The following is a 23035-nucleotide window of genomic DNA, read 5'->3' on the forward strand; positions in this document are numbered from 1 at the left end:
ATAGTCTTCAAAATTCTGAAACCAAAATTAATTGTTAAATAGTTAATTTTAAAACCATAGTAAAGGAAACTATAATTTTTTGGAAAATAGTTTTGCTTTTATAGCACTTGCCATTTATACTCGAGGAGAAGACAACTGGGAGCATCTACAGAAGACGACTCTGTTGCAGAAGAGTTACCGAGCACTAATGAAGACGACTCTATTGCAGAAGAGTTACCGAGCACTAATGAAGACGACTCTATTGCAGAAGAGTTACAGAGCACTAATGACCGAGAAAGCTGAGAGGAGCCTGTAATGCCAGCTATCTGCTTACAACTTTTAGATTTGGGGGCAGTTGATGACTTGCTTGCTTGCAACTTCTTAGGGGAAGCTGATTTCTTCTTACTAGATGCAGCTTGGGATTTCTTCTTACTAGACGAAGCTTCAGATTTCTTACTAGTGGCACCTTGAGTTAATAATAGAGGACAAGACAACCCTGTTGCTTGTAGCAGCTTCTTAGGAGAATCTGGTTTCTTCTTACTAGTGGCAGCTTGAGATTTCTTCTTACTAGAGGCAGCTTCAGATTTCTTCTTACTAGTGGCACCTTGAGTTAATAATAGAGAAGATAACCCTGTTCCTTGTAGCAGCTTCTTAGGAGGATCTGATTTCTTCTTACTTGTGGCAGCTTCAGATTTCTTCTTACTAGAGGCAGCTTCAGATGTCTTCTTACTAGGGACAGCTTGAGTTAATAATAGAGGAGAAGACAATCCTGTTCCATAAGAGTACGAGCACCTTGAGAGGATAATTTTAAACAAGACAACAATGTTTCACAAGAGTGATCAAAACTATCAAATTTGATTTGAAAATTAGAACTACACATTATAGATTCTTGGATTTTATAATTACCGGAACCTAATGACCGAGAAGGCTTAGAGGAGCTCGTCGCATGACTTTCTTTAGAGCTATTGCATGTTGCCTTCTTACCACTTGTAGTTTTCTTCTTACAAGAGACTGTTTGAGGAAATAATGGAGGAGAAGGCAATTCCATATAAGAACTAAACATAGTAAAAGGTTCCTGCAATAAAGCATACTTATCACATCAGTGTAACCTTTTGAAAATATGTCAGTGTAGTCATTAGAGTAATGGCCATCAACATTAAATTTAAACTTATCAAAAAATAAAGATTACCTGATTCATGGAGGATAAAGTACAAATATTAGGTGACTTCTTAGCTCTTTGAAAATTAGTGGAAGTTGGTGGCTCCGTGGCCTCTGGATTTCGAAACAAACCATGGTTTTTTGAACCAAACCTAACAGATTGTGTTGGAGCGTGGAAGGGATTCGAAAACGTCTTTGAGTTAGATGATTGAGCACGTTGTGGTGCAGCTGATTTCTCTTTACTAAGAGCAGCTCGGGAATATAATTGAGAAGCAGACAACCCTATGCCAAAAGAGTGATCATCATTATCCATTTCGATTTGCAAAGTAGGACTACCCATAGTAGATCCCGGGGTTTTGGAGTGAGCAGGCTCTGATAACCGAGAAGGTTGAGAGGAGGCCATCAAATAACTATTTGCAGCCTTTGATTTTGTGCCATGCCGAGTACTACTTTCAATTGTACTCTTCCTTGAACCTAGGTTAGATTCAGGAAATGAAGTAAAAGGTGGCTCAATTTCACGAGATATATTGACATTATCCAAACGGGCCTGTAATAAAGCATAATTTCAGTATAATCTTCTGAAAAAAGAAATGTCAATGCAGTATGAACTGAAAATGCTAGCTACCTTTTTAGCGCTTTTAAAATTAGCGGAAGTTGATGGATTTTGTGCAATAGATTTCCTCTTATTAGGGGTAGCTTGATGAACTAATGGAGGAGGAGAAGACAAGTTTATCCTGGTAGAATAATATGTGATATCTATTTTGTTTTGCAAACTTGAACCACCCATAGTTGATCCTTGATTTTTGGAGTTGTTGCGCTCTAATGACCGAGAAGGTTGAGAGGAAGTTGTCAAATGACTGCTTGTAGTTTTTGATTGTGTGCCATATTGAGTACTACTTTCAAATGTACTCTGCCTCGAACTTAGGATAGATTCTGGTAACAAAGTAAAAGGTTCCTCAACTACACGAGGTATATTAACATTATCCAAGCGTGCCTGTAATAAGGCATAGTTTCAGTATAATCTTATGGAAAAAGAACTGTTAATGGAGTCACTAGAGCAAATATAAAACATTTCCTAATTCATGGAGGATGAACTGAAATTACTTGCTACCTTTTTAGCACTTTCAAAGTTAGTGGAAGTTGGCGGATTTGGTCTAGCTTGATAATATAATGGACGAGAAGACAAGAAAGTTGTCGAATTACATTGTAAATTAGAACCACCGGTAGTAAATCCTTGATTGTTGGAGTTGTCGTGTTCTAATGACCGAGAAGCCAGATAGGAAGTTGTCGAATGACTTTTTGTAGCTTTTGATTGAGTATCATATCGGGTACAACTTGCAAATGTACTCTGCCTCGAACCTAGGTTAGATTCTGAAAACGAAGTAAAAGGTGTCTCAACTCCACAAGGTATATCAACATGATCCAAGCGTGCCTTCAATAACGCATAAGTTCAGTATAAATTTATGGTAAAAGAAATGTCAATGTAGTCACTAGAGCATATACAAACATTTCCTGATTCATGCATGATTAACTGTAATTGCTAGCTACCTTTTTACCGCTTTCAAAATTAGCGGAAGTTGATGAGTTTGGTGCAGTTGACTTCCTCTTATTTGGAGTAGCTTGATAAAATAATGGAGAAGGAGGAAACAAGTGTATCCTCGTAGACTGATATGTATTATCTATTTTGTTTTGCAAGTTAGAAGCCCCCATAGTAGATCCTTGATTTTTTAAGTTGTCGCGCTCCAATGATTGAGAAGACCGAGATGAGGTAGTTGAAGAACTATTTGAAGCTTGTGATTGTGTATCATTCAATTGTGTCTGTGATAAAGTGTACTTTATAATATTAGTAGAATCTTCCGAAAATTATAAATATAGTCATAAGAGCAATGAAGGACTATAAACATTGATTATACAAATATCAAAACATAAAAATTTACCCGATTCATGGAAGATGAGTTGCAAGCACTAGCTACCTTCGTAGCATTTACAAAATTATTGGAAGTTGGTGGCTTGCTTGGATTGCTATTTGTAGCTTCTGATTGAGTATTATACCGGGTACTACTTTCAAATGTACTCTTTAAACCTATGCCAGATTCACTAAACAAAGTAAAACGTACTTCAGTTCTTCCTGGTATATCGATATTATCCATGTGCACCTGTAATAAAGTGAACTTATCACATTAGTAGAATCTTCCGAAAACTATCAATGTAGTCGTAAGAGCAACGAATGACTGAAACCATTGATTATAAACCTATCAAAACATAAAAAATTACTTGATTCATGGAATATGAATTGCAAATGCTAGCTGCCTTTGTAGCACTTTCAAAATTAGTGGAAGCCGGTGGCTTGTATGGATTGCTAGCTAAACCATAGATTCGGGAGTAGTTGGATTCTAATGACCGAGAAGTCTGAGAGGATGTCGTCACATGACTATTTGTAGCGTCTGACTGTGTATCGTGCAAGGAATTACTTTCAGATGTATTTTTCTTCTTTGAATCAAGGTCAGATTCTGGCAACAAAGTAACAGGTGCTTCAATTCCACACGGTATATCAACATTATCCAATTGTTCCTGTAATATAGCATACACACCTTCATCAGAATAATCTTCCAAAAAGTTATCAGTCTCTACATCAAAGTCATAACCATTATATTGAATTGTTGATTAAAATAATATGATACCAAAGCGTAACCAACACTGGGCTAACAAAACATATAATCAAACACATCCTAGAAAAATATTCCAAGCAAAACGATAAATCATTTAACAAATTAGAAAAGATAATATCAGTATGCTTCAATATATCACAAATAACATCTTATACAAACCACTGCTTGATGAATGGTTTCAATGGTCTTCTCCTTTTTACTTTTACTAACTTCATCAATTATCACTAAATCATCAGAGTCGTCGTCGTCATCATCATCATCAATGTCCATCACGTCGTGCACAATGACCTACATTGTAAATTACAATATGTGAGAAACAAATAAAGAAGACTATGGGACACATTCATGTGGTAACTTTAACACCAAAAAAAAAACAGAAAACCATTGTAAGATCATTTGTCCTTCATTGTCACATCATACAAAGCACTACTTTTAGATGTACTCTTCATCAAAACTAGGTCCTATTTTGACAACCAAATAAAATATGCTAACTTATGGAAGGTATATCGACATTATCCAAGGGTTCTTGTGATAAAAAATATGAATCTACGTTGTATATTTATACCAAAACAAAATTAATTCATTTCCGTTATATGATAGATAAGAGTCATGGCAATCAACATCCATTAAATTATGTGATACCAAAGAGTAACAACTAGAAGACTCAATTCCACTTACTGATCCAAAACTTTTCACAGCAGACTGGCAAGAAGTATAATCAGACACTTCCTGAAAGGGATTTTGGTCAAAATGTTAAAATCAGTTATAAGTAAGAAAGTATAATATTAATCTAGTACAAAAAATAACAGATAACATTAGACACACCACAACTTGATGAAGGGCTTCGAGTTGTTTCCCTTTGTTGCTTTGACAGACTTCTTCACCAATTATTACTAAATCCTTACAGTTGTAACCATCTTCATATGATAGGTCAGAGCCATGACAATCAATATTGATTAAATCATGAGATACCGAAGGGTAACCATTAGAAGTCTCGGTCCCACTTACTGATCCAAAATTTTCCACGTCAGATTGACAGAAACTACTATTAGACACTTCCTGAAAATGATTACGGGCAAATTTTTGGAATCATTTTCAAGTTACAAAAGGTTCTATCAATCTACTGCAAGAAAGGACTAATAACATTCTATATAAATCACAACTTGATGGATGACTTCAATTGTTTTCCCCTTTTTTTTCTTTTACTAACTACTTCACCGATTATAACTAAATCCTTAGAGTCATAGCCATCCTAGTATGATAGATAAGAGCCGTGACAATCGATGTTGATTAAATTAAGAGATAACAAAGGGGAGCCTTTAAGAAACTAAATCCAAAATACTAGTCCAAAATTTTCCATGCAAGGCAGAACCCTAAACTCTAAAATCAAACACTTATTAAAAGGATGTCGGGCAAAATGTTAAAATCATTTAAAAATAAAAAAATGACAATATCAATCTACTGCAAGAAATGAAAAATAGCAACTAATACAAACCACAATCTGATGAGTGGCTTCAATTGTCTTTCCTTTGTTACTTTTACTACTTTTTTCACCAATGATCACTAAATCCTCAGAGTCATCACCATAGTCAGATGACAAATTAGAGCCATGACCATCAACACTAATTGAATTATGTGATAGCAATGAGGAACCATTAGAAGACTCAATCCCAGATATTTGTCCAAGCTGAGAAATAGTATTATCAGAAGCTTTCTATAAAAGGATTTCCAGAAAAATGTTAGTATCATTTACAAATTAGAAAAGATAATATTCATCTACAACAAGAAATGACAGCATCGGGTACATACCACAATTTGATGAATGTCGTCAATTTTCTCTCCCTTATTACTTTCACAAGCTTTTTCACCAAGTATCACTAAATCTTCGCCATCATCACGTGATAGGTTAGAGCAATGACCATCAACATTGATTTGATTATGTGATATCAAAGAGGAACAATTAGAAGACTCGATCGCAGTTATTTGTCGAAACTTTTCCACACCAAGCTGACAAATAGTATCATCAGATGCTTTCTAGAAAAGGATTTCAAGTAAAATGTTAGAAAAGAAAATATTTATCTACTACAAAAAATTAAAAAAATGACAAATAGCATCGAGTAAATACCGGAACTTGATGAATGGTTTCAATTTTCTTCCTCTCGTTATTTTTACTAACATTTTCCCCAATTATCACTAAATCTTCAGAATCATCATCATTGTCAATGTCAAACACATCATGCAAAATGGCCTACAAAAGTAAAATACAATTTTCATATATATATGGATTCTATGTGGTTATTACATCACACTAGGTTTTAAAAACAACCGCGTAAAGACTTTCGCGATTTCGGTTGATATAGATGTCACGACACTGATCGTCATGATATGAATTAACTACAATTTGTTTTCTAACATAGCAGTACATGTCAATATTGTTTAATCGCAGAAGTTTTCAGCGTTTGATTTAATTTATGTATTGTAATATATAGTTTAAACTGATTCAATCAAATTCAATGGCGGAGATCACTTACTTTGTTCAACAGCTTGGCTACCGCCGCCGATTTAGGAATGGCAGCGGTTGTGTTCCGTCGTACTCCACCTGGTTGGTGTTGGCGGATCATTTCTGAAGGAAGAAAGGACGAATACAGTTACAGTGAGTTCTTCTTCAAACTTCAATCCAATTCAATCATCCCTGAACTGAACGAAGCATAATCGATTTTCCTATGCTTCACGCGCGTTTGTTCATTTTTCTTTCAAATTTTTTTGTTAACGTTATTAATTATTTCAAAAATTGGGCTGATAATAGTATTTTTTTTGGCCCATAAATTTAAATTTGTTGATTTTCTTTCACCTTATTACGCGGGATACGAGTACTTGCACTTTTCAGGCAGGAAATTGAATATTGCAACTTTCTTTTCGCATTCGTGCCTTCAAGTTTTTTATTACCAAATCCTTATTACAAGTTTTTTATTTATTTTTTAAATTGAAATATTAATTTTGATATTCTATAAAATAAATATACATCATCATCAAAAATTAAAACATAGTTAAAATAGCAATTTTTAAATAAAATATATTTTAAAAATAATTTTTATAAAATATTATTTGAAATAGCTCCAAAAAATTAAGTATTATAAAATGAGTTTAATGGTTATGCACTGACACTGTAAAAAAAATTTACACTGTCATCCAATTAGAATATAACGTTCTGCCATCTCATACAAGTTTTTTTAAATTTTCAGTATGACTTGTCCTGATTCATGATCGTCATTGGTTGACAGTGTAAAATTATTTTACACTGTCGGTGCATATCCATTTTTTCCTTATCAATCAAATTTAGCATCTCTTGCTAGTTACATTGGGACGTGCTGGTGTAATCGAGTTTGGTGTCCACGTAGTCTTAGTTGGGTTGTGTTGGTTGGGTCACGAGTGGACGGACAGGTCAGTTGAATTGGGGCATTGATTTATTTTGGAAACGAAGCAATGGTTGTTGTGGTGTTTGAAAAACATGTATTAGTTGGGTGCTTTTGCGATGTGATGTTAAGGTGTTTTAGGTGTAGGTTGGTTGGATGATATGGTAGGATGTGGTGGTACCATATGCCTCATTGGTGTTATGGTAAGATGTGGTGGTGACATATGTTTCTTAGTGGTATGAGTCATGTTCTAGGTTTTGTGTTTGGGTGTGTGACATAAATTGGTCGCGAGTTTATGTGATGTGGTTTGGTAATCATGTTTGGTTGGTTGTTGGATGTAGGTGTGTTGGTAATCATGTTAGGATTGTTGGGGGTGTAGGTGGATTGAAAATTTTGTTGGCGATGTGATGTTTAGGTGGTTGTTGCGTGTAGGTGTGTTGGTAATCATGTTAAGCGTATGATGATGAAACTTGTAGTCGTGGATCGATCAAATACCTTGGTCAGAAACAAACTGGGTTGTTGTAACTGATCTATATAAATTCATATAATTATGAGTTGGTTTATATTTGTATGGCAGTATAGATTTGTTTTGTTAAGTAGTTAATCGATTAAAGTAGTTAGAAGTTATTTATTTTGTTGGGTAGTTGGGTTAGTTACTTAGATTACAAGTAACAATTTGTATATAAGTGTTGAATGCAGTATAGGGAAAGCAACAAAAAAGATTTGGAAATATTGATCCGGGAACTATCGTCCTCAGAGATGGAGAGATGCCATTCAACAGTTTCTACGATTTCGAGCTCGGGATTGAATGAGCAAAAAGTAAACAAAGATATAGACAAGAAAAGAATAAACACATTCTTAGAAGAGAAAGAACTTATCAGGAATGTAAATATATTCACTCTTCACAAACATACACTTACCAACCCGTTATACTCAACCTACGATACTCATCTATGTCATCACATATCTCTCACATAAGCGTCCATCTCTGGAGCACAAACGAGATCATCTCACAACTAAGGTTATCAATAATGCAAAGTCGCGAGAACATCCGTATTCTCGCGTCGGCGATCTCTCGCGCGCCGCTCAAACACGAAAGCATTAAGTACAGATACCCACAGTGAATGCTAGCTCTAAATCTATCTCTAGAGTTCAAAACCAACAGATTATCATCCTAGATAAGGATTCAAGAAGTTTATCTGTAAAGCAACCCAAATCCCCATAATAGAGCAAAAATCCAGAACAACATCAACACGGATTTATAAAGCAAGTTAAATATAACATTATAATCGGTAAATATACATAAGATTCAAGTAAATATACAAACAAAACCCAACACAAAAGAAATACACAAAGAATAGAAGAGATAAACCAAACATCTCACGGGTTGTCAGCTCCGATTGATGAGAAATCCACCTCCGATCTTCCAAGTGCATGACCCGGTGTTGTTTTCTAAACTAATCCTAATCTAAGAATGAAAATGATGGAGTTGGAACCAAAAACTCTCCAAAACCATACCCTAGAAATGTTACAAATGAAGAAATATAAACACAATTTCTGCTACGGCCGCTTAGCGGCCAAACCTCGCTGAGCGGACTACACGTATTACAAAAATATCTAGAACAGTAAACAGGGCTCCGCTTAGCGGCCAGAGCTGCCGCTTAGCGGCCAGGAAAATTGGTTCGCCACTGGAAAGCGCGCTTAGACGCCGCTAAGCGGACCTCTCTGCACAAATCTTGCTTATTTGATCCAAAATCGCGCAATCGGAGCCGTGCCTTCGACACTTTATTCCTCGAGGCTCCAATAAGCATGAATACCTATAAAAACAAAGGAAAAACTATTAAACGGTATATAAAACATATGAAAACTAAATAATGTGAATATATACACTAAAGTGGGGATTTTATTACAAAAACGGAATGAATAGAATCGATAAGTGCCACAATTATATACTCAAAATAACAACATTTTGGCACTTATCAATAAGTGTAAAGTTGAGTTTCTTTATATACAACTCTCTCCAATAATAAAAAGTGTCATTGTCTTACAAGTCTAAGGCATCTTGAACAACATGTTGCACATTCTCTTTCTTTTCACCAAGTGCATTTGCACTAACACGTTTATGACCCATTGATGACGACGCTTCCACCGATGACACACATCCTTAACAAAGTCTCTCCAATCAATAAAATTTTGTTGGGTTGTTGGGGTTTATGTCATTGTTCAAAATGCGTCGGGAAGTTGAGGTTTGTGGAAGCATGCCAAACTACAATTTGATGCGTTCACTATTGTGCATCTGCATAATAGTGAACCTGATGATCGTTGTTTTTGCAGTTCAAACTAGAACCTCTTCAGGATTAATTTTATGGTATAGACATAGATATGGTCTCCAGATAAACTCTAGAGAAAAAAGATATTATTAGATTAGTAAATTATTAATATTAAAACTAAATTAACGATATGATGAGTAGTTTATTTGTAATACATCGTTTGGTCCGAGGTGATCCAAAAGATTTATATAGACCGTTATACAATGCTTAGGACATTTGTTGTTGTTCATCCTTCAAACGGACCACATAAACCAAAATAGTGAAAATAAATTATTTATAGTTATTTTTAGTAAAAAGTAAGTAAATGAAATAATGTGCTAAACTTACTCTGTCGCGTAGGGGAATGTGAAGCTATTCTTGTTGGCGGGGGCTAGTGAAGGCATTCTCGACCAAGCCCATGCTTGGAGCAAAAAAGTGCAAGAATAAAACTTACAATAATCTTTGGGCTTCGGCCCTCCCTTTTACCCAAAAAAAAAAACTAACAAGTATCCTTATATGCGTTTTTACAAAAATAACTATATAGATGAGACAAAACAGTTGAACCCTAACTATATGTTCTTATTTTAGTTATGTCTCTTAACCAAGATAAATACATATTATTTACAGTATTACCAGTAGTTTTAAGAAGACTAAATACCCTTTTTGGTCCTTTACCTATAACTTTGAGTCTATTTTGGTCCATTTTCTTTTAAAACGACCAATTTGGTCCTTTATCTTTTAATAACATAGCACGTTTGTCCTTTATGTTAGAACCGTTAGTCAAAGTCAAAGTTGTGTGCCAAATGACTTTGATTTTATCAAGGTGGAGGCCACGTATTTGTCATGTAATAAATAAATTTTATTTAAAAATGCAAAACAAATGAAATCAAATAAAAAATGAAAAATTGCTATAATTTTCCAAAAAATGAAAAAACTTATTGTCTTCTACATATCATGAAGACATAGTTTGGCACAACAAAAATATACAATGGAAGAAAAAGGGTCGCCCTAACAACACGAGTATTCGAACCAAAATGGATTTGGCTGACAAAATGGTAATGGTATATATGCCATCAACACCAACACACACGTAAATGTTTTCTCAATCTTTAAATAAGTTCCACAACATAATTATTTTGCATAATTGATGTGATGATGTAACATCCCGATTTTTATTAATATTTTTATTAATTATATTAGTAATTATATTGTTTGGTGTTTTTAATAATAACTTATTTATTTAGTTATTATGTGATATAATAATTATTTAAGTATTTAATTATGTGAGTGTTTGTGTTGTTTGACTTAATTGAGTTATTAGAGAGATATAACTAAATGGGTCTAAGTGATAGAAACATAATGGATGGATTGGTGGGTTAAGCCCAATTGACATAAGTGAGATAGTAAGAGAAGGTTAGGGTTTTAGAGGTTACTATTTTCATTTGGGGGAAAAAATAGGAAGAAGAGAAAAGAGGCAAAAGGGAAGAGAACAATGGTGGAAGAGAAAAGCTAGAAGAAACCTCATTTTCGCAGCAAGTTTCAGCATTGAGTCACCTTAGCAAAACGGATGTATCTCTCAATCCAACCGTTGGATCGTCGCGTGGTTTTGACACAACGTTCCTGACTCATAGAGGTAAGTTCTGACCGGAGCGATTTTGATTTTGAGGATTTTAAATTCGTCTGATAAGCTGATTTCCGAACTGGTTTTTAGGTGTGTCTCCAAATTATGTTTGAAGGATTTATTTTGGAGAAAAGCTTAGAACTATGGTGAAAGAGTTCATATTTGCCAAGGTAACGGTGAGGTTCTTTCATGCTAAAGGGTTGTATGATAGTATGTTATAGTGGGTTTAATTCTATACTTTGATATCCATGTTCTTCTATGTTGCAATTTTGGGTATTTGATGATTTGTTGGAATGTGATGATATAAATGTGATAAGTTGTGTGCAATTGATAATCTATGTGTATTAGATTGTTATGTTTGTTATGAGTAAACCATTGATAGTGAAATAATGGGTTTTGTTATAGAATTGGAAAATAATGGAATAGAAATATAAGAGTTGAATTGAAATTAATATAGTTTAATTATTAATTGGATAGTTAAATTATTAGTTGAATTGATTCCAATAAGTCTATGTGATTGGAATATACTTGAACTTGGACCAATTATTCGGTTTATCGGTAAATTACGGTATTTTGAGAAATTTTTTGTAATTGTGTTTTGGCTTGAATATGTATGTTGAGAAATATATATTGTCATGCCAATGATGTTGTTTTGATATTGATTCTTTATGGTTAGTTGGTTAGCATTAATTCTAATGACTAATTGCTTGATGTTGAAAATGTGTGTTCATGTATAATTGACAAAAATGAGAATTAACATGAGATAGTATGATTACTAGTGTTAATTGGATTGTGTGAATCGTAATTGATTAATTGGCCTCTCATATGTGAATGATGTGTGTGTGTTGTGAATGTTGTGTACAATTGGTGGATAATTCATAGAGTTGAATTGTTGTGATATGTGGAAAGTTAAGATGGTAGAGATGATCTTAATTGCATATATTTGTGAGATTGTACATACATTCATATCATAGTGTGCCTTGAAACATAGGTGGAATTGCTTTGAAACACAAGCGTGGCTTGGATTCTAGAGTGAATCGGAAAGCGGTAAACTATATGTTTACATTTGGTGGCTTTGGTCTTGTCCGGATCTGAAGCGTGGCTAGATTCTATATGAATCGGAAGCGGTGGAACTTTGGGTCCATATTGGGTACCACATGCATAGAGTCACATGTCTTGCATTGAGTTACATTGGAGTTATGTGATGTTTGAATATATGTAATTATGTGATTAGGGGATTGTTATGTGTGCATGAGATGTGATAATTAAATTTGGTGATGTTTGATACATGATTTTGGTGATATATGTAAATGAAACGTATATGATGCGAATGCAAATATATATATATATATATATATATATATATATATATATATATATGTATGTATGTATTAATGATATATGTATATATGGGGAATATATGAACCATGTTTTGCCACTGTTGATAGTTGTATTAATTTACGTTGTGATTATGAAGTATATGTTATTATGTGCTTGAATGACATACTTGTAAACTTGAATACATTGTTATAGTTGATAGTTAACATTATTGTTGTGATGCAAATTGCTTATATTGAGAAGTGGTGAATTGTGTATGATTTTATCTTTGCTATATGTATTATCATACTTTCCTTTATAATGTTTGATATCTCACCCCTTCTGCTGATGTTTCCCCTGCCATGGGAAATGGGCAGGTACTCAAGTATAACTGTGGAAGTTTGTAGATTCATCGTGTCTGGTTGGTGTGTCGCTCTGATACGTAGCACTCGGGGGTTGTCTATATTGTTGTTTCTATGTTGTTCATGTTTTAGTTGTTGAGTTCCAAATTGGATAATGAGAAGTACTATGATGTTTGAAGTTGTTTCCGATTAAATAAGATGATTTGTTTATAAATTCGAATGTTATGATTCCGCTGCATATTAAAATGAAGTTGGTTTGTCTAAGAGCTGTTATAAGTTGTTTTGTGCTTCTCTGAGATTAAAGTGCTATGTATCTGTTTATGAGTTGTTTATAGGAAGTAAATGTGATATCCCAAATGCTTGTTGATAGTTTTTAAAATACTCTGATTTCTCGCATGATATTTTTGGGTAGAATTTGGGGTGTTACATTAGTGGTATCAGAGCAGGTCGGTCCGTCCGGCCAAGTTGTCGAGTCAGTTGAGTTGTGTGATAGTTGAATGCTGTCAGTGTTTTATTCCTTAGTACGCGACATGTGTGTGAAACACTGTTGGTACTTGTTCGTTTTGTTGCAGGGTTAGTTTAAGCGAAGTAGGGGAGAAGCTGTGCTTCTCGGATATGTTTCAGTTGTAAATTATTGGTGTAATATATTGCTTAAGGAGACAGAACAATCAATGTAGAAGTTTGTTGGTTCCGAATTCGAAGGTAACATGGATTTAAGATTTTGTTTGTTTAACAAGTCGGATCATCTTGGAATAAGGATAATTGTTATAAGATGGAATTTAGGAAGTTGCCATATTCAGCATTATTAGTGGACTGTGAAGTTATCAATTTAAGTAATCGTTGCGTAGGATGTTGACTTAAGAATAATGATTAAGCGACGGATTACGGTAGACCTTGTCAAGGGATCCTTGGCAAGAGATTGGAAAAGTTGTCGAAGTTGTTGGAACGTTCAAGTCGGAGTTAGAAATGTGAAGGGACGAGTATGATTCCAAGAATAAAAAGTGTTGATAGTGGTGTAAAGGAATTATGTTATAATGTTATCACAAGGTGTGTGTTAGCATGTTCAGATGATTTTGGGAGTTAATGAAGTATGGTACTTTTGGTGACGTAAAGGATTCTATTGCAGTTAAGTAACGATGGTTTACGCTACCATTATGGTTGTCGGCTATCTATTGACAAATTGAGGAACTGATCACCCTTAATCTCTTGTTGATAGTAGACGGAATCGTATTGGAATGAGATAGATTTGTCTTACCAGCTTGATAATATTGGAAGTGAATAAGTCTGTGCAAGATGGTGCGATGTTGTTTAGGTTGTTTGCAACTTTGGATGTTCATGAGGAAATAACGATTGGGGGATTATCGATAGTTCGCGCATTTGCATTAGTGTTTCCTGAAGATGTAAGTGATTTACCGTCAGAAAGAAAAGTTGAGTTTTCGATCGATTTAGTTCCTGGAACTAGTCTTGTATCGAGGACTCCATATAGGATGTCTGCTTATGATGTTGAAAGAGTTGAAGAGTCAACTTGAAGATTTGTTTGAGGAGAGCTTGATTCGTTCGAGTGTGTCGTCTAGAGGTGCATATGTTTTTGTTGGTTAAGAAGAAGGGAGGTTTTGCAAGGCTTTATGTTGAAATAAAAAGGACAAGTTGTAGCTTATGCTCCAAAGCAACTTAAGATTCATGAGAGAAATTATCTGACGCAAGATTTTGAGTTGGCCGCCGTTGTTTTTGTTTTAAAACTTTGAAGGCAATACTTATTTGGATCGAGATTCGATGTGTATAGTGACTACAAGAGTTTGAAGTATTTGCTTGATCAGAAAGAGTTGAATATGAGACAGAGAAGGTGGTTGGAGTTCTTGAAGGACTAGGATTTTGCTTTGAATTATCATCCGGGAAAAGCGAACGTTGTAGCCAATGCATTGAGTAGGAAATAATTGCATATGTCTATGTTGATGATTCAAGAATTGGAATTGTTGGAATAATTTCGAGATTTGAGTTTGGTATGTTGAAGCTTACTTGTGGTATTCTTGATGAGATTAGAGAAGGTCAGAAATCGGATTTGAAATTGGTTGACAAGATGAAATTGATTGATTGAGGATAAGGTGATAATTTTCGGATTGACGAGAACGGTGTCATGAGATGTCGTGATTGAATTTGTATTCCAGATGTTTCGGATTTGAAAAAGAGAATTTTTGGGATGAAGGGCATCAAAGTGGTTGAGTAATTATCCTGGTGCTACTAAGATGTATCAAGACTTGAGAAAGTTATTTTTGTGGCGAGGTATGAAGAAGGATATTGCGGAATTTGTGTATTCGTGTTTGACTTGTCAGAAGTCAAAGATTGAACATCAGAAACCGTCTGGTTTGATGCAACCGTTGTCCATTCCTGAGTGGGAGTGGGATAGCATTTCTATGGATTTGTTTTGGGTTTTTCTAGGAAATCGATTAATTGTGAGGCAATTTGGGTCATTGTAAATGGATTGACGAATTTTGCTCACTCTATTCCGATAAGCAGGGATTATCCGATGGAGAGACTTGCAAAGTTGTATTTTGAAAAGATTGTGAGTTGGCATGGTATTCCATCGAGTGTTGTTTCTGATAGAGATCCGAAGTTTACTTCTATATTTTGGAAAGTTTTGTAGAGTACTTTGATTATTAAGTTGTGTTTGAGTTTTGTTTATCATCCGCAAGCTGATGGTCAAACGGAGAAGACGATTCATTAACTTGAGGATCTTTTGAGAGCTTGTATTTTGAAGCTTTGTATGGTTGAAGGTGTGGAACGCCTTTGTGTTCGTGTGATTCTGGGGAGAGTAAGTGTAGTTTTGGAGATGAGATGGTTGAGTCGATGGTATTTTCGAGGACGAAAATATTCTAAGTGGGGGAGAGTTGTAACATCCCGATTTTTATTAATATTTTTATTAATTATATTAGTAATTATATTGTTTGGTGTTTTTAATAATAACTTATTTATTTAGTTATTATGTGATATAATAATTATTTAAGTATTTAATTATGTGAGTGTTTGTGTTGTTTGACTTAATTGAGTTATTAGAGAGATATAACTAAATGGGCCTAAGTGATAGAAACATAATGGATGGATTGGTGGGTTAAGCCCAATTGACATAAGTGAGATAGTAAGAGAAGGTTAGGGTTTTAGAGGTTACTATTTTCATTTGGGGGAAAAAATAGGAAGAAGAGAAAAGAGGCAAAAGGGAAGAGAACAATGGTGGAAGAGAAAAGTTAGAAGAAACCTCATTTTCGCAGCAAGTTTCAGCATTGAGTCACCTTAGCAAAACGGATGTATGTCTCAATCCAACCGTTGGATCGTCGCGTGGTTTTGACACAACGTTCCTGACTCATAGAGGTAAGTTCTGACCGGAGCGATTTTGATTTTGAGGATTTTAAATTCGTCTGATAAGCTGATTTCCGAACTGGTTTTTAGGTGTGTCTCCAAATTATGTTTGAAGGATTTATTTTGGAGAAAAGCTTAGAACTATGGTGAAAGAGTTCATATTTGCCAAGGTAAGGGTGAGGTTCTTTCATGCTAAAGGGTTGTATGATAGTATGTTATAGTGGGTTTAATTCTATACTTTGATATCCATGTTCTTCTATGTTGCAATTTTGGGTATTTGATGATTTGTTGGAATGTGATGATATAAATGTGATAAGTTGTGTGCAATTGATAATCTATGTGTATTAGATTGTTATGTTTGTTGTGAGTAAACCATTGATAGTGAAATAATGGGTTTTGTTATAGAATTGGAAAATAATGGAATAGAAATATAAGAGTTGAATTGAAATTAATATAGTTTAATTATTAATTGGATAGTTAAATTATGAGTTGAATTGATTCCAATAAGTCTATGTGATTGGAATATACTTGAACTTGGACCAATTATTCGGTTTATCGGTAAATTACGGTATTTTGAGAAATTTTTTGTAATTGTGTTTTGGCTTGAATATGTATGTTGAGAAATATATATTGTCATGCCAATGATGTTGTTTTGATATTGATTCTTTATGGTTAGTTGGTTAGCATTAATTCTAATGACTAATTGCTTGATGTTGAAAATGTGTGTTCATGTATAATTGACAAAAATGAGAATTAACATGAGATAGTATGATTACTAGTGTTAATTGGATTGTGTGAATCGTAATTGATTAATTGGCCTCTCATATGTGAATGATGTGTGTGTGTTGTGAATGTTGTGTACAATTGGTGGATAATTCATAGAGTTGAATTGTTGTGATATGTGGAAAGTTAAGATGGTAGAGATGATCTTAATTGCATATATTTGTGAGATTGTACATACATTCATATCATAGTGTGCCTTGAAACATAGGTGGAATTGCTTTGAAACACAAGCGTGGCTTGGATTCTAGAGTGAATCGGAAAGCGGTAAACTATATGTTTACATTTGGTGGCTTTGGTCTTGTCCGGATCTGAAGCGTGGCTAGATTCTATATGAATCGGAAGCGGTGGAACTTTGGGTCCATATTGGGTACCACATGCATAGAGTCACATGTCTTGCATTGAGTTACATTGGAGTTATGTGATGTTTGAATATATGTAATTATGTGATTAGGGGATTGTTATGTGTGCATGAGATGTGATAATTAAATTTGGTGATGTTTGATACATGATTTTGGTGATATATGTAAATGAAACGTATATGATGCGAATGCAAATATATATATATATATATATATATATATATATATATATATATATATATATATATATATATATATATATATATATATATATATATATATATATATATATGTATGTATGTATGTATTAATGATATATGTATATATGGGGAATATATGAACCATGTTTTGCCACTGTTGATAGTTGTATTAATTTACGTTGTGATTATGAAGTATATGTTATTATGTGCTTGAATGACATACTTGTAAACTTGAATACATTGTTATAGTTGATAGTTAACATTATTGTTGTGATGCAAATTGCTTATATTGAGAAGTGGTGAATTGTGTATGATTTTATCTTTGCTATATGTATTATCATACTTTCCTTTATAATGTTTGATATCTCACCCCTTCTGCTGATGTTTCCCCTACCATGGGAAATGGGCAGGTACTCAAGTATAACTGTGGAAGTTTGTAGATTCATCGTGTCTGGTTGGTGTGTCGCTCTGATACGTAGCACTCGGGGGTTGTCTATATTGTTGTTTCTATGTTGTTCATGTTTTAGTTGTTGAGTTCCAAATTGGATAATGAGAAGTACTATGATGTTTGAAGTTGTTTCCGATTAAATAAGATGATTTGTTTATAAATTCGAATGTTATGATTCCGCTGCATATTAAAATGAAGTTGGTTTGTCTAAGAGCTGTTATAAGTTGTTTTGTGCTTCTCTGAGATTAAAGTGCTATGTATCTGTTTATGAGTTGTTTATAGGAAGTAAATGTGATATCCCAAATGCTTGTTGATAGTTTTTAAAATACTCTGATTTCTCGCATGATATTTTTGGGTAGAATTTGGGGTGTTACAGATGACACTAGTGATAAGTGAAAATTTTGCTTGATTTACATAAGCCCTTATTAATTAAAATCATAAGTAATCACATACAACAACTCCAGTTTATTATAAAAAGATGATAAAACACCTGGGTGAATTTTTTGAAGGCAAAATACTCTTTTTGGTCCCGTAAGTTTACCTCAAGGTTCAATTTAGTCCCTTAACTTAAAAAATATTCATATTGGTCCCTTAACTCTTCAAAATGTTTCATTTTAGTCCTTTTTGTCTTATTAGCGACAGAGAAACTTAGAAATCGTCCGCTAAATTCGTCGCTAATTAGACTAAAAGAACTACAATGAAACATTTTGAAGAGTTAAGGACCAATATGAATATTTTTTAAGTTAAGGGACCAAAATGAACCTTGAGGTAAACTTACAGGACAAAAAAGGGTATTTTGTCTTTTTTTAACTATGTTATTCTTAAGCACATGTGAAAATGGTCACTGAAATCGTAAATTTTATCAAGCAAAGGTACATAGATCTCGTTAGGCGAAATAGGGACTCGCATAGCGAAGCAAAGTCAATACACCTCGCCAAGCCAAGCTAGAGCTCGCTCAACCAGATACAGGACAACACATGCAGAGATATACTCGTTAAGTGAAGGAATTAGTTTACTAGGAGATCTAACGTGGGACTAAAGGATTCAAAACTTTATTCAAGATCAAGTTACTTCATAGGAAAGCAAATGGTTTCTCGTTAAGTAAATATGACTATCTCGCCTAGCAAAGGAATGTGCTTTGAGAGATTCCTTTTAGGTCAAGTAACTCAAGGTGAAGGAAGACTGGCTCGCTAGGTTAAAACAATACCTCACTTAGCCAAGAAAGGCGACAAGGCCCACTTGCATAAGCTGGAAATCAATTTATGGTGCAAAAAGACAAGCTTGTTAGGCAGGTTAAATGTCTCACTAAGCAAGATATATGTTACAGACCTCTATAAATAGCAATTTGAACCATTCATTTGAGAGTCTTTGGAGAGGACTTGTACTATATTCTCGCTAGAAATACATCAATACAACAAGGGAGGAATAGAGATAAAAATATTGAAGGTGAAGCGTTGTCTGAGAAATCGACACAGATGCTATTCAAATTCTTTCTTCTAGATCATCATTGTACATCTACTATGAGTAAGAGTAACTAGTTTATCTTTTCTTGGTTTAGATGTAGTCATTTGAATATTCATATATCGATCTTAATCATGACTTTTTTGTAATTCTAATTCTACTTTAATATTGATGATCATCTTCATGTTTAATGTTTGTTTTAGAATAGCTAATATGATTTTGAAGTGATATTTAGAAATAATTTTCATTATTAGATCAAAAAAATTTATGCATTAGATGTTAAATTCTAGAGATAGATTTAGGTTTAGCATCCACCGATACTATCAAATCTTAATATTATCGTATTGGTTAATAGGCCGAGAGATCATCCATTAGGTAATACAATTGACTTCAGGTTGTTGATTTAGAGATAAACAACGAATGCATAACGATGGGTGGTAATATTAATTGCTAATTAGAAATGCACATTACTGATCACAATAACACATAAATACAGGACGATAAAATCTAACTCCAACAATTTTTCTCATCTGTCAAAACATTTATCTCGTTTACCGTTATTTCTATATTAAGTTGTTACAACAAACAACTTCTGCTAACCTTTCATAAATTAATAAGAACTGTTGAACGACTTTTGAAATCGCATCAGTCCTTGAGGAGACGATAATCGTAAATACTTATTTATCTGTTAACGATACTATGTGGACAACAAAAAATAACGTCGTTATCTAGGGACTGGCGTTTAGATTTTAAAAAGAATTGTGATAATTTTGATTGTTTTTAGTATTTGTTTTCATATTTGTGCAATATTTAATTTTATTTTGTGTAACAAAAAGTTGTTGGCTAGTTTTGTTACAATTTGTTTATTAGATATAAGATTCCTAAAAATCAACTCTTGTTTGATCCCGAAATTAGAATAACCGCACACAAAAACAATAGCAAAACAAGAAAACAGAAATAACTAGCCAAGACAAAAGATCAAACAACAATTTTTGTTTCAACATCTTTAGTCAAATCCGAAGAAATGACATATCTTGAAAACAACAACAATAACAATGTTAATGATCCAAATGTAAATAACAACATTGGAAGCAATGGAAACTAGAACAACAACAATGGTTACCTTATCACAACAGTGTGAGACATCTAACACATATAGTCACACCTCAAAGGAATGCTCAACATGCTGAGATGAAAATTTGATTGCTACAAATTTTATATGCTAATCCTTTTACATTGTTCATTCACGAAAGCCATTGAGTTCGCCAATGAAAAAAATTGATACAATTTTTAGTTGAAAATCAATTTTGTTGCGGGGGTACTCGCTTTCACACCTCCTTTTAAAGTGCTTTGGCAAAATCGCACCAAATGTATTACCCATGTAAATATCACTTCACATTTACTTTTTTGATATATATATATATATATATATATATATATATATATATATATATATATATATATATATATATATATATATATATATATATATATATATATATATATATATATATATATATATATATATTAATTAATTTTCACATATTTCCAATCTACTTAGGTCTCACTATTACCAATTCAGTCCATTTTAACTTGTTGCGTTTAAATTTAAGAGCCAATTTTATAAAGCATAGACTAAGTTTTTGTTTCCCAATAATAAAAAATTTGTATTATATCCTACCTTTTTTTCTCTTCATTTTCATATATTTAACCTTATTAAAAAAAGAAAAAGAAAAAGATAACAAGTCTACGATACCATACTATCGCTTAGGTCGGTACCCCATAAAAGGGATACTTATATACATGCTAGAGTACTACTAGTACTACTAGCGGTTAAGAAAGAAATCACATCAAACATTACAAAAATTCAAGTGGACGAGTTTAATTCTTTAACGTATCCCCCCCCTCTAAAGAAAGCGACAATAACATTACAAGTTCCATCTCTCACTCGTAGTATGCCATAAATTAGGAAAACGAAAACTGGCGTGTCAATTATATAACACCATAATTAAACACCTCAACTACTCAATATTAACTAGCCTATTTTTAATCTAAAAAATTTGAGTTTATAATAAGGAAAGTGGAGTTCTTCAACGTTCAGATGAATCTCATTTTGAGACAATTTTTTATAATTAAAGGTGAAACAAGTTGGACATGCCACATGTTTGGCACAATTGTTGTCTTCTTTTTTCAGATGAAAAGCAAATTGTCTTGAAAGGCAGAAAAAAAAAACTTTTTGTCAATTCTCTCCAACTTTATGGAGTACTACTAAGAAGTAAACACTCATATTAAAAATAATTAATATAAAGATTTTGTATTTAAAACATAAATTAATATTTTCCGACATTTAAAAAAGGAATCTGTAAAAGCTGAATTTCTAAAGTGATACAAATTACAAAAGGACTAAACCAAATTGAGATCTGAAAACAAATTTCAGATTCAAAGAAAGAGATGGTGATGAACTGATGATAGACATGATATATAATAAATAAAAATAATTATTGTTCAAGAAAAGAGAGTGAAATGAAAAGAGTCACATGAAATCATTCTCTCACTCACATAGTAATTAAACTCAACAACATCATCAAAACAAATCCCAACCCAGATGCTACTAAACTCACCCCACCACTCTTTTCACCAGCAGCAGAAGGAGCAGGTGCGGTGCTATTCCCACCTCCAGTAGTGCTATTCGCACCTCCAATTGCAGTGGTCTCCACAGACAATTTCGCAAAAGCGTTCAAGTTATCCTGCGTTGAACCATGCTTCGCTGGCCTTCCACTAACGACGGGTCCCACTTGCCAGACCTGAGTAATGTTCACATCCGTCTTTTCCGGTAATATAACCGTCGCGAATATCGTTATAACGCCGTTAGCTTCTTCGCCGGAAACCGCCGATGTTGCAACGGAGAGATTGTTGGTGGCGGTGATAGGTCCGTATGAACTGATATTGGAAAGCTGGACTTGGACTTTGTCTTGATTTTTGAAAGCGACGAGTGCTTGGGTTCCGACCATTTTGCCGCCGGTGGGGTTAATTCCCCATGCAACCCAACCGTTTTCAGGCGGTGTGGCGGAGTACGCGACGGAGATGGCGCGGGTGGTGTCGTTGTAGGTGTAATGAAGAGTCGCGCCGAGAGTTGGGAGATCTGTGCAGTTTGCGAAGGTGTGGTTTGGTGAAAGCTTCTGAGTAGCACATGTGAGAGCTGAATTAGTGGGGAAAAGAGAGATGAAAATGGAAACTGTGAGTGCCAAAACGAAAGGTGAAAAAAGTAATGAAGAAGATGAAGAAGCCATTGTTTAAGACAGTAACAAAGAAAGAAGAAAAAGAAGAAGAAAGAGAGTGGTAGTAATGGTTTTCAACTTTGTGGTTGGAAGTAGCAAATATATAGTAAAAAAGAACGTGTGGAGAGCAAAGGAGTATTATTAATTTTCTCTTTTTTCTCTTTTAAAAAAATAAATAGTGTCAAGTGGAATATTGTCTTTATTGGTATAAAATTTGGAATTTAGGATTTTTTTTTTTAATGGGATAGAAACGAGTGGAATTTTTGTATTTTAGGTATAAAATATGTGTTTTATTATAAAATAAAGATATAGATATTTTTCGATATT

At 33.9% G+C, this 23035-nt stretch overlaps 3 protein-coding genes and 2 long non-coding RNA genes across 5 annotated transcripts; 2 read left to right on the forward strand and 3 right to left on the reverse strand.

The window, feature by feature from the left end:
* Nucleotides 1–98: 98 nt before the first annotated feature.
* Nucleotides 99–5582, reverse strand: LOC131619858 (uncharacterized). The gene is made up of 13 exons (XM_058890905.1): nt 5560–5582; nt 5302–5428; nt 4632–4865; nt 4485–4535; nt 3966–4094; nt 3412–3708; nt 3075–3293; nt 2686–2955; nt 2249–2569; nt 1763–2131; nt 1169–1684; nt 886–1054; nt 99–748 (listed from the first exon to the last, which is right to left on the reverse strand). Exons 1-13 carry the CDS (start codon nt 5580–5582, stop codon nt 99–101), a joined length of 3375 nt encoding a protein of 1124 aa, XP_058746888.1.
* Nucleotides 4653–6628, reverse strand: LOC131616222 (uncharacterized). Its single transcript, XM_058887495.1, has 4 exons — nt 6338–6628; nt 5932–6054; nt 5302–5840; nt 4653–4865 (listed from the first exon to the last, which is right to left on the reverse strand). Exons 1-3 carry the CDS (start codon nt 6425–6427, stop codon nt 5583–5585), a joined length of 471 nt encoding a protein of 156 aa, XP_058743478.1. The 5' UTR covers nt 6428–6628; the 3' UTR covers nt 4653–4865; nt 5302–5582.
* A 4293-nt stretch (nt 6629–10921) lies between these two features.
* LOC131616227 (uncharacterized) lies at nt 10922–13407 on the forward strand. Its single transcript, XR_009288071.1, has 3 exons — nt 10922–11161; nt 11240–11319; nt 12844–13407. It is a non-coding gene; the product is annotated as an uncharacterized LOC131616227 (long non-coding RNA).
* Nucleotides 13408–16074: 2667 nt separating this feature from the next.
* On the forward strand, nt 16075–18264 carry LOC131616228 (uncharacterized). The gene is made up of 3 exons (XR_009288072.1): nt 16075–16191; nt 16270–16349; nt 17932–18264. It is a non-coding gene; the product is annotated as an uncharacterized LOC131616228 (long non-coding RNA).
* Nucleotides 18265–21888: 3624 nt separating this feature from the next.
* Nucleotides 21889–22790, reverse strand: LOC131616221 (auxin-induced in root cultures protein 12-like). The gene has a single exon (XM_058887494.1). It carries the CDS (start codon nt 22718–22720, stop codon nt 21986–21988), a length of 735 nt encoding a protein of 244 aa, XP_058743477.1. The 5' UTR covers nt 22721–22790; the 3' UTR covers nt 21889–21985.
* Between the last annotated feature and the right edge of the window lie 245 nt (nt 22791–23035).

The sequence above is a fragment of the Vicia villosa genome, linkage group LG7 (assembly GCF_029867415.1).
Source record: "Vicia villosa cultivar HV-30 ecotype Madison, WI linkage group LG7, Vvil1.0, whole genome shotgun sequence".
Taxonomy (NCBI): Eukaryota; Viridiplantae; Streptophyta; class Magnoliopsida; order Fabales; family Fabaceae; genus Vicia; species Vicia villosa.